The sequence below is a fragment of the Scomber scombrus genome, chromosome 23 (genome assembly GCF_963691925.1).
Source record: "Scomber scombrus chromosome 23, fScoSco1.1, whole genome shotgun sequence".
In the NCBI taxonomy this organism is placed as follows: domain Eukaryota; kingdom Metazoa; phylum Chordata; class Actinopteri; order Scombriformes; family Scombridae; genus Scomber; species Scomber scombrus.
The window spans coordinates 15,765,530-15,778,523 of record NC_084992.1 but is presented as its reverse complement, the minus strand read 5'-3'; the positions used below and the strand labels follow the sequence as shown (position 1 = coordinate 15,778,523).

Genomic DNA, 12,994 nt, shown 5'->3' with positions numbered 1-12,994 from the left:
TTCAAAGGTGCTCCGATGTATTGCTAATAAAGCAGTCACAAAGGTCAAGTAGTCACAAGACACATGTTGCATTAAACTTCCCCTCAGCATCAGGGCTATACTTTAGAGCCGACTGTATTTTGATACACGAATTAAGACGTTTAGCGTGTCCATGTAAATGTTATCTGAATGCCAGTTGAAAAGACCTTTTCTCTCCTGCCACATTCCAGTCCTCCTCATTGAGGCGGCTCGGTGGCAGCTGGATTTCCCCACAAGGACGGTGGGTGGACTTAGCAACAGTTACTTTGCATTAGTTATGACAAATAGATGAAGTGAAAAAAAAAGAAGTGCTTGGAAATGAAGACAAGCGTTTTACTTGATTGCCCATGTTGGATGAAATCTTACAGAATACACTTGAAAATTCATTATACATAGCTTAAAATGTGGTTAAAATTATAATTAAGCTGTGGTGATACTCAACAAGCTATATGTTTGTTTGTCCTTCAGCTGATTGCACTGTATAGCTGCATTCATTACCTGTTCAGAGTTGACCTTTTCAGGACACCTGCCTTTAATAAAGCACTAATTAGGAGCCTAATTAGGAGCAGGGCAATTATCTGGTTTCTAAAAACAAAGCACAATAAGACACTGAGCAATCATCATGGGAGGCAAATGTCAGCTCTTGGCAGGGAAAAGGCAAACAAATATTACTCAGAGGGATGACATATGTACTCACTACATAAGTAAGGAGCACCGTAGCTTATACATTCAAAAGGAAAATGATTTATAAAGCATTTGTAGTAAGTGTATAATTTAATTTGCGGCATCTGAAAAGCAAATGTTTTATGTTTATTATGCATAAGTGGCTTATTTATAATGGCGTTGGGAATATACATGAAATTGTTTTATAACTGTAAACTTGTAAAATATGAAATTATTTGGTTTAAGAACAATGTTGGGTCATTTCCATATCTTGCCTCCTTCACCAGATATTAAAACTCATATTTGTTTGTTTGAATTTGATCACTTCAATAAATAATTTTTTTTTTAACAGATTAAAAAAAAAAAAAAAAACATTCCAGACACATTACTCAGCTGATACCCAATATGTGCTTCATGCTTTTGGAGAAAAGAAAAACGTAGAGGGCCGAGCTCACACACGAGAGCCGTGTGCACCTTATTGATTTTGAGGGTAAAATCGATACATATCATCGTCTTGATTGGATTAAATGTGTCAAGTTCAACTTTTAATTGGATTTCTACTTTCTACAATGAGAGCTTATTTGAAAATCAATAGGCAAATCAATACCTCTGTGTTCAGAAAGTTCAGCTGCGGAGCTAAAAAAAAAAAATATGGAGGAACGTATAGCAAACACCTGCCACTGGCAACCCACACACATGACTCACTGAGGTCTAACAAATGTAATTAAACATTCTTTTTTAGTGAAATAAAATACCAAAAAAATTCTTATTGGGTAAAAATGTAAGTGTAAGTGAACTCATTTTAAAAATTGAAATAGCTGAATGGTTTATTAGTGTGTATGTTAAAGGATACAGAAAACTAGAAATGGTTGCCAGTCAAAAACATGTGGGCTTTTACTGAAGTATTAACTCTGAAAACATCTAAGCAAGGCCTTACTCATGTTGGGGAGGATCCTAATCATCATGTCATATAGGATATATGTCCCATATGGACTGAAATCTGAAAATGATCATGCAACCAATAATTAATGATCAGATAATAAATGTTGCTATGTTCCGAGACTTAATCCTTGTCTAGTCTTGGCAAAATGACCGGAAAACACGCCAAGCCAGTAACTCCAATCCTTGAAAGGTAGACAGCCTTGTATCTGAGAGATAACTGCTCCAAGCATAGTTTATGTTTATCAAGCATGTGGCTAATTATTTCTTTTGTTCAGCCAGATGTCATAGACTGTAAAACTAGCAGGTGGTCACTTATTTAATTAGTCCAGTTGAGCAACCATTACGGGAGATTAGGAGCACATTTAACCCAGGCTGCCTCTATTATCTACGAGACTCAACCTTATCATCCGAAGCCTAAACTGACCAATTAAATTTAACCCCAAGAAGAGGCTCAATTAAAGTGATGGTTCTGAAATGGCTAGATGTTTTAGATTTATTAGCAACTGATATCAAAAAGATTAATTTAAAGATTAAAATGTCAAAGTAATTATAGTTACAGGAAAGAAAAGCAACGTATTATTAATTATGATTAATATTTGACATTTTTTTAGATTAGTTTGCCAATGTAAGAAAATCGCACTAAAAACCCCTTTTGACCCCCATCCTAAATTGATCCTATATTAGTCAGGGATTGCGGACAATGCAGGATTTTGGTTGGTCTCAACCCGAAATGGCTCGGGGTTGTTGAGGTCAATGCAGGTCATTTCTGTGTGTTCAGAGCTGATAAAAACATAAAACAATTTTAGACAACACACATAGATTATGTTCACGGCCATGCACACATTACATACGCCTCACTGAGATTTAAGAACTTTTCAAGACAATAGCCATTCAGTACAAGACAATTGGACTGCTGCTTGTTTGGATAAATAGTAATTATACTGAGAGAAACAAACAAATGAAGCTTTAAGGAAATCTGATCTGAATTTTGATGTTGCTATGTAGTCTTTCATTTAAAAAAATAATTTTGTGGAAAATGATACTCTGTTAAAAGTGAAGATTGATTAATTTTATAATTAGGAGTATAGAGTCCTTGCTTAAGATATACTCTGAACAAATAGGCAATCTGTGTTTACTATATTCTCAATAAAATGTATATTGTAATAAATATGCTTACACTGAAAAGGTTGGTTAGGAGGAGCCACCACAGTCCACAAGCACTAACACACGTTACGCAGCGCACAGGTTGTGGTCTTCTGATTCCTTTTAGGGTACGCAAAGACAGATCTCTTTTCAAATTTGAAATAGCTGTAGCTTTTTTAATCACAGATAGACTCACCGCTGCTGAAGGAAAATAATCACATCATATAGAGGGCATGATGTGTGCCCCTCTCCACACACCAGCAGCAGATCATTTTGTGACGCCGTGGTGTATGGAGAATAGTTATAATGTAATAAGTTTCACATTATAACGTGATAAGTTTCACATTATCTTTTTCTGGTGGCAGCAAAACATTTCCATACGAATCAACATGCTGAAAAAGGTGAAAAGAATCAGCTCACAATCTAATTTATTAGAATATGAATACCTGTATGATAATTTCAATAATCACAATTATTACAGCATTCTAATATGATTAATAGACAATTTACCATATGCTTGACATAAAGAAATGGAGTACACATTCACCGTGTATTAACTTAATTCACAAAACTGTTCCAGTGTTTGAGGTTTCCATGTAAATAAAGAATTCGACAATATAAAGCTTGAAAACACATCCCAAAATAAATGAAATCAACAAAGTAAACAAAACAACGAAAGGTCCAAACCGGAAGCCCTGTGGGACGCCAGGTAATATCTATCTATCTACACTCAAAACCTACTGTAACTTAGTTATTAACGACATGAGGTGATAAGGCTGACATGTTGTTGATTGAAAACACACACAGCAGCAGCTAACAGTAGTGTCAGTCTCGGCTGAGGAAGTATTGATAAAATGTTCGAGCCCAGGAATCACTTGTTACGGAGTACTGATTGAAATCCATCCACTCAGTTTATATACTTCAAAATATATCCCCACTACTGCTATAACAAGATGGCTTTACTGATAAACAATGCTTATTGCTTTCAAAAACTAAAAATACGAAATTGTTACCATGATTTATCAGTAACGTCCCTTCTTTTTTTGACTATCGCATACATTCACATAACCCACCAGCTAAAAAACTAAAAAACAAATGAAAAAGAATTTCCATAAACATCCAAGAACCTGAATCAGAGTTATAAAAAACACTTAGCAAAGTTATCGACAAACATAAACACAACTTCTCTGATATAAAATATGAATAAAACAAAGGATTCACACCAAATAAAACAACTAGCTTCAAGTGAAGATGTTCTTTCAAGAGTATCATTGATGCAGTAAAACAGACTGTGTGCGAAGGTGAAAATCAGTGCATAATATTAAACTGCTACCTCCAAAAATTTTGGTGAAACATGCATTTGTTAAGTGCTCGCTGACTATTGCAACATTTCCCCATGTCTTTGGCTTATATGGAGACTAATCTGATGAAGATGATGAGAATTGGCAGCAAAAATAAGACCTGAACAGGCACTTAAAACTACTTGGACACTGTTATATTTCCCCCACATGGCAAGCGTTGTTTACACATACACGTTTAGTTAAGAAATTGCCAAGTATTACAGACATTGACAACCATTCTATGCTAGTAATGATATTCACTGAATCACCTTCATCTTAAAAGGTCCTGTTAAAGAATTCAATAAAATCTCTAAATAGTACCATAAAGTTACAACAAAATCACCATAAATAAATATTCTGTGTTGTGTCCAGTGTGAACTAGCTGTATGTCACCACAAGAAGACTAACCTGGTAGTTTTTGTATTACTAATCATATTCATAAAGCCACTTGTTCAGACACATTTAAAGACTGACTAAGACAGCTACAGCACTGAAATGATAAGTATAAATCACAAATTATATTTCCATGACAGTAAATTAAAGACAATTGTTCAAAAGTCATTTGCACTAATGCATTGTAAGTGCTCTGGTTGATCCAGCAGACATAGATAACCTTAAGCTAGACAGACGTATTTAAACCAAGGCTTAACATTTTGGGACATCTACTTATTCGCTTTCTTGAGAGTTGGATAAGAAAATCATTACAACTCTCATTAGCTTTAGCTTAGCATAGCATTTAGCTTAGCTTACAATAAAGACTGGAAACGGGATGAATATCTGCTAGCATCTCTGAAGCTCACTAACTAGCATCTTAGCTAATTAGCTAGAGCAAAAACCAATGTGTAAAAAAAAAAAACAGCTTCATGGGGGTTTATTTTCTCTAACTATTTCTTGACCAGGAGCAGTGACCTCTAGCTTAGTGTACCCTGCATATACTTTGACCATAACTTGACATTTTTGCATTTCTGTTTTGTACAAATTAAACAAACAAGATGTACATATTAATTAGTGAGCTTTAAAGGTGCTGTAAGATGGATTTTGTTAGCTATGCACAGAGCCAGGCAAGCTGTTTCCAGTTTTTATGCTAAGCTTACAGCTGCTGGATGTAGCCTTGTATTTTAAGGACAGAGCGGTATCGATTTACACACATATTAAGCAAAAAAGCTAATAAGCGTTTTCCCCAAAATGTCAAACTATTAATTCACATTAAACTCTGAGGACAGTATATGCTAGCTGAATCTCTTCAATAAAGATTTCACTATATCTCCAAAGAAGGACATGTTAATGCATGAGGTTATGACGTTAATTTGCTGTGCAATGTATGTTATAGTCAGAGAAACAACTTGATTATACAGCAAATTTAATTACATTTACAGCCTACGGTTGATTGTTTAAGTTTATTTCTAATTTTTTTTACTACTATCTTTTTTAAATCATGGCACGGTGCAGTGTTAACAGTCTACTTGCTATTACTTCATACCTGGCTGGTCCTCTGAGACACGTTAGTATTGAAATTACCAACTTTGTTCTGTGGCCATGCTTGATAAAACATCATATAAGATAAAAACTCTCACAGAGTAATGCAAGAAAACATTCATGAATCATTATGTGATTACCAATTAAAGGAAAGTAGTTGATGCCTAATCCCCTTGCTTTTTCTAGGAAATTTCCAAACTGTCTTATTTCACTAAAAGATCACCAACCAGGAAACATAAAGCAAAAGCACTGCTCATGCTTGACAAATTAGAAGGACATAGTTAAAAGAAACAAGGCACAACCTTTATACAAAAAATTGCCTTTCTAATAGACACACTGTAATTAGCCTAGTTTTGTCTGTAGTTAATTAAAGGTCAGTAGCAAAGGCTCTTTATTAAAGTAACCTGAGAGGGTCCCTTTTGCCAGCTGCTTTCAGGTGAAAACTTCCATCCTTCTGATGCACATAGCCATCAAAGTGGTTTCCAAATGCTGGGAGTAGCAGTCACAGTGAGTAAAAAAGCAACATCTTCCCATCAATCATCTAGGCGTTTCTTGACCCAGTTAACAGCAAGTCTGGGCCTTGTAGAGAAAGGCAAAAAAATTAAATTAAAAAAAAAGTAAATTAAAAAAAAACAACAACCTTCGAGTGTCCACTGATAAACGAGGACTGCTGCCCAGCTCCCATAGCACAAAAGAGGACGGTGAAGGCGAGCAGATGGATTCTTTAAGTGTGTATACAGTGTCTCATCTGGCTGAACATGGCAGCACCTACCACCTGTGCAAGTAAGGGATAATGTAGTGCTACCAGCCTACACGTGTGTGCGAAAGTGGTGGCTGGCTTGGAGCGCCTGCCTGCTTCGGAGCGGGATCAACCACAGGACTTTCCAGCGAGTGCCACAAACTTCAGCTAGCGCCCACTGCCAGGATCTCTTTGCGCCATAGCTGGAAAGGAAAAACTCAATTACTCATTCATTCAAACATGTAAGATGAGAGCATTTTAAAGGAATAATCCAACTTTTTGGGACACAGGCTTAATGATTTCTCGCCTACCATTAGCTGAGAAGATCAATACCGCTCTCAAATTAAATCTCCCTTGAAAACCGCACATTTTTTTGTTGGTATGGACTAAACAAACAAGATATTACATGTTAATTAGTTTGTATTAGAGGTGCTGGTTGGACAGGGCCAGGCTAGTTGATGGTGCCTACACCGCCCACCCACCTGTTCCACACAGGTCTCCGCTTCTCCAACTCTGTCGGACATCTCTGCATTTCCATCACTAGATGATCAAGTTTGCCATTGATTTTTTGTCCCAGGTGATTAACTTCCTGTCTCAGACAGTCACTGTCCCCTTTGAGATCAGATTTTAGATTTATCACCCTAATGATGTTTTCTGACTCTAAGTTTGGACAGATAGAGTGGTATCAGTCTTCTCATCTAACACAACAATAGAATTCGAATAAGTGTATTTCCCAAAATGCTGAACTGTTCATGTCCAATTACAAACTATTTCTGGCATTAGAACAGACTTAGGAGTAAAGCAGACTCACATTTCATTTGAGAACTGAGCCATTTTCTCAATGGTGGTAGTATCCTGTTAGTTGGAAAAGGTAAAGGACAGTGTAGAACTAGTAGGGTTATTTCACAAAATACACTCCAGCAGGAGAGTCAGAAAAACATTGTGGGCAGCAATTATCTATTTCTCTATTCTCAAGTAATCTTCTGCTCCTGTCAACAGCTCCATCTTTACACAACTATTTTCTGAATATCAGCTCCCCTCATCACAGGGGCTAAGTAAAATATTTAGCTATTTTCTTCATATCACCAAAGATGTTAAGAAGGCAATTCTTGATGTCTTCCAAGTAGATTTTTTCCCAGAAAGCAAGTACAAACAGTAGCATACTCACACAGTCTGACCTCAGACTTGCTCTCTTGTTTCTATTCTATTGATCAATGCATTACTGGCATTGATGGTTTTATTTTTGTGTACTATGTCATGTTGGTCTGTCTGAAGCTTAGTGTGCTTCTACCGTGTTTGCTACGGAAGACTCCCCTTACAGGTAGTACTATCAATATGACAAATGAGGTATAGTAGATTGTATTTCTACAGAAGGAAATCTTAATTGTTACATGAGCTTGGAACTATTTACTGCAATCTAATAAGAGTCCACACAATCACACAACTATAATTGCGGCAGTAAAAGTCATTTGAAACAAGGTAATACATCTTCTAGTCATTAATCAGTACTCACAGAGAGGATTCCCGTCATCTGAGTATAAAACAAGCTCGTCATGCCACCAAACATGACCAAACCCATGAGTGCTGACACACGCAGTAGAGCCAGTTCATGTTGTGTTGTGAACTTCTCCTGGCACCGGGAAAAAGAAGCAACAAACCATTAGTGTATCATGCTCTAATCTTAAAACGTTAAAGCTCAATGAGATGACTGCTTTATAGTGAATTATTAACTTTTATAGTGTACAGGTGTGGTAGTTGACTGTAATAAGACATCACAAAGCATTTAGTTCAAGTGCCTATCCTGATTTACTATACAGTTGATGAGTTCCAACATTTTCAGGAAACAGCTGCATATATGTACATGTCTGAAATGCAGTGTGTAAATTCTAAAAATTTCAACAACATTTTCCTGCAGAGTTTACCTGGTCTAGTCCTGTCAATGGCTGGAAGTAATAGTACTGGCAGAAGTCCAGCACCAGGGTGAACAAACTGAGGACCTGAGCGTAGAAGCATAGCTGCAGGAAGAGCCAGTGGTTGTCTTCTCCCACACAGTTATTGATCCTGGAGGAAAATAAACAGGATCTAGCTAATCGTATAGTTTTTATTTATATCAGTGTTGGATATGAAGATGCATAGAGAGAGCCTTTTGTGTAAAAAGAACAATGTTTTATTTTGCCAATTTTTATGAAAATGTGTTATATTCTAAGCAAAATTATGTAAATCCTTATATGTTTTATAACTGCCAGCTGTGAGAACTTGGCAACTTTGTTTGAATTTTGCATTTTGTTATCCTTCTGTTTATTCTTATTTCCAATAGGTAAGATATAAATGTCTGACGTGAATCTGTGCATACTTACCAAGGACAGTGGTGGTCCATCCTGCGGACACAATGGCCGCAACGACTGCAGTGGTGGGACCTTTTAGGTCTCATTAAGTTGCACTTGTTGCACAACTCCCAGTGCTCTCGCTCTGCAACATAAAGATAATAATCAGAAGATTTAAACTGATTATTACTGGTAGTGCTGGTTAGAGCTGACATGTTTACACAGTAATATCACATTCAAATTTTACTCTACTGACAGAGTGATAAGTATTAGATCAGTTTCCCATGATCACAGTGATATTCCTCACTGTAATAAATGTGCTCCAGTAATGTAATTTGTGGAACTTTTACTACAAACATTAGATGGAGAGGAGATAAGACATGAAACTAGTCAAGCAGGCTTTTCTGTTTCCATACCGGAGTGAGGTATGTGAGGGTCCACAGGAAGACGACCAGGATCTGCTGTGGAAGCTCTGAACAGGGCTGCTATGCAGAGTGCTGATGCTATGTAATAACCTGAAAAGACACAACGTTTGAAATACCACTGACTTATTTTAATGATCCCTACCCAACAGTTGAGAAATCTCACTTTTGACTACAAAGGAAATGGAAACAAACATTGGAAACAAAGGATACTCACATACAACTATGGCCCAAGGGATGTGTCCTTCATTGTAATGTGGAAGCAGAACCAGTTTTGGAATAAAGAAGGTGTTGTAGAGCCAGATCCCAAATACCAAGCTGATGCACAGCCAACCCATGGGGTCCACCACAAAGTGCAGTCGAAGCTTCATGGCTGCTAGGACTCCAGGGACACCTACAAATGTGTAAAACCAAACACAAACAGATTGGTCAAATTGATCCATATCCATCAGACAGGAGCTGCTGACATTTGCTTGAACCCCTGCTCTCTCGCACATGCTTGAAGTCTGCCTCCACTCCAAAATATTTTTCTTCTTCCGCCTACAGTTCAATGTTTGTGCACTTCTCATATATGTGCACTAAAAGGCTGTTGTCACAATCATCTGCTGAAAGTGGAAAATTTCTCTGTGTTCATTGAAAATCCAATTTTAAGAGGTGGGCCTACAAACATTATTTGTGACATAACAACTAGTTTTGAAGCTAATCCTTGTCTGACATTCATCTTACACAAATGTGATGTGGAAACTTGAAGCCTCCAGTATGCATACACTGAGAATTGAGAATTGACAGTAAGGTAGAAGATATTTTACGTCCAGCAATGAATCTTTAGAAATTAAATCCAATTGCATATTATTGATTAATGTGGGTGAAGGAGGAAGTACCAATTTATGGATTTTAATGAGATGACTTTTTTGGCGGAAAAAACATACCAGACAAATGACCAATACAGTATTTTATATTAATCTCAAAACATGTCTGAGAGGATCAGTAATAAACTTGACATACATGTTTAACAGTGGTGGTTGTCATAGTGGTGTGTCAGCCTATGATATCATCATCATCCAAGTAACCATTCATTTCTTGTTATTTAGTTGTTGTTATTGTTTTAGAAGGAATTATCAACTACAAAACAATGACATTTCCCCTTAGTAACTGATACATGACGGAAAAGATGCATATTGATTAAAAACTGATCTAAGGCAAAAGAGCATGATTGAGGATCTGACAATGAATTGGTCATGAGATGAAACCTCAACACAGGCCTACTGTACTGGAGCAGGTGTTTATGAGCAAGCTCAGCCTTAATTGCCTTTCAACCGATTCTTAACATTAGCATTATATATCTAATAACAAGGTCTAAGACTACACAAACAGCCTTGATAACCCTGCCTGCATGCACTGAAAACCTTGTTATTAGAAATCCTCGCCTGCCCCATCCTTCTTACTCCTGATAAAACACTGGCAGCCGGGATGGGCTCGGCACTGTAGCCTGACTGTGTTAGCCCACACTCACTCGCGTTTATATACAACTACTATAAATCAGTATCATTATGGTTTCATAAACTAAACTGAAAATATACATACTTTTTTGTTGCTGTCCTATTCAGAGCACGTATCAGTGTAGTTACTTCCTTATCCAAGCCTCTGTGGGCTGGACAGGACACTCATTTTTTTCCCCAGGATGGCGAAGTCACGACCCGCCCTACTTTGCGTCTGATTGGCTAGTATTTGTTGCCTTCGTTTTTCGGATTGGTTAAATTTAGGCATGAGGCTTTTGATTGGTTAGAGGCAGGGTAAAAATATCAGGACAAGCCAATCAGAGGCAGAGTAGGACGGGTCATGACAGTGTTTTGCTAACCGCATTCAAACCTCAATTTCCGGTTATGGATATTATGTACATGTATATGTTTCATCCATGACTGAGACACGTAGCACATTTCGTCTTTATTTTATTTTAGTTTTAGTTTTGAGACTTAAAAAAAAACAACAACTATGCGATGAATTTAAAACTGATATATTTATTATTTATTATTATTATTATTGAGAACAAAACAAGGCAAAATGAGCTGTATGCATTAATTAATAATTAGTGATTTGTCTGTGGTTTAAAAAAAGTGCAGGTGTTGTCTTCAGGCAAGGGTCAACAATTAGAGCCAGTTTTTTTTTTTTTCGTTTGCTTTTAATTTTTTTGTTTTGTTTTGTTTCTTTTCATTACAATTTCTTTAATTTAAGAATAAAATATATCTATAACACTGTTAAGGATTGTATCTGAGTGGAAATGAATAGCATCAACACACACATTTTTGTTTGTTAAGAACAAATCTGTCATGGTTGTATTGGCTAAAGTTGTGAAATAAAAAAAGTGATAGAATTCACACATTCAATTTTTAATATATTTTTAAAGTTTTCATTTCAGCACCATGCACGCAAATAGCACATCCACAAATAACAACCATAGTTTTGTGGTTATATAACAATATAACAAGTGTGATTTACATGAGTCTTGTGTTTATTTTGTTATCTATAGTAGATTTATGAAAAATGGTGCAAAAGTTTTTATGTAAACTATTAAAGTCAAAACTTTCATCAGGGGGCCCAATATTTCCTTTGCAAGGCCAGATTTGGACAAAAAAATTACTATTTGCATACCACTGCTTTTATTTCCCTTTTATTCCAGTTTATGATGCAGGAAACCAACTGTCTCATGTTTTCACATGAGGCTCATATATAAGCCTTTTTTTATTTTTTTTACTACAATTACAATAATTCCCAGTTTCCAGTTGACTGGAAACTGGTTATTAAGGGTAATTTGATGTAGCTGTTGTCTGGCAGGTGAGCGGTGGACGCAGTGCACCACAGGTAAAGCAGTCTGCTGCCGCCTTCTGGTCAAATATTATTAACACAGGTAGAAGCAAGCAGTTTTGTTCTCTTGCTTTTAAAAAAATAAATAGGTCTTTTATCAGTAGATATTCTTACTGATAATAATATGAACTTTCATGTCACCATCATTTAGTTTAGTTAAATTAAACCAGTGGTTCTCTAAGTTTTTAATATCAAGGACCCCTCAATTGATACATAATAAGCCATTGAACCTGCAACTTCTGCCAGGGAAGATGTTTGTTGACAGATATGATCATAATCATAATGAAATAAAGATATAATCATAATGAAATAAAGATAAGATAAAGAACACAAGTTCACTTACAGTTTGTTAATACAGTCAACTTGGTAACAGGACAAAGGAGCAAATTAATAATAATTAATACATAAATATATTTTAAGAAAAATACCTGAACAGAAAAGGCAGACGAGAAATCAGATTTGTTAAAAAACTGGAGCATGCTTATGAGTCTATCTCATCATTTTCATTTTCTCGCATACATTGGTCTCAAATGTTGTTGTTTTTTTTCTTTTTTGTTGTTTTTATGGTCTACACTTGTTCTGTCTTAATATCGACTTCATCTCTGTGAGGCACTTTGTACTAACCTGTATGAAAGGTGCTACACAAATAAAGTTTGTTTGAGTTTTTGATTGATTGATGTGCAGATTTCCTATTTTTTATAAGCAGGATACACTCAAAATACTTTCTGATGAAAAGTTTAATCGATGATTGAGACCTGGAGAACTTGGATTTATGAATGTGAAATTTGTCAGATTAATAAACTGACAGTTTGTTGAACGTTCAATGTTCACAGTATCGTATAAATCCTATGTTGACATTCATAAAATAAATGTCTTCTTTATTATTTATTTTTAAATGTTTATTATTACAAAAATGTAATTTGTCATCGATATTCACACATCTTTAGGTGATTTTATTGATGTGACATAAATATTATGCACAATCTTATACTTATTTCAATTTTTTAATATACAAACAACCAGTTCATAAATGTATAAATGTATAAACAATATATAATGATTTCA

The 12,994-nt window shown here is 35.9% G+C and overlaps 1 protein-coding gene across 1 annotated transcript; it reads right to left on the bottom strand.

Annotated features, from left to right (window-relative positions):
• Nucleotides 1-6,329: 6,329 nt before the first annotated feature.
• On the bottom strand, nucleotides 6,330-9,438 carry zdhhc21 (zinc finger DHHC-type palmitoyltransferase 21). The gene is made up of 7 exons (XM_062445035.1): nucleotides 9,285-9,438; nucleotides 9,062-9,160; nucleotides 8,679-8,790; nucleotides 8,244-8,382; nucleotides 7,835-7,945; nucleotides 7,133-7,176; nucleotides 6,330-6,524 (listed from the first exon to the last, which is right to left on the bottom strand). Exons 1-7 carry the CDS (start codon nucleotides 9,436-9,438, stop codon nucleotides 6,392-6,394), a joined length of 792 nt encoding a protein of 263 aa, XP_062301019.1. The 3' UTR covers nucleotides 6,330-6,391.
• Nucleotides 9,439-12,994: the final 3,556 nt, after the last annotated feature.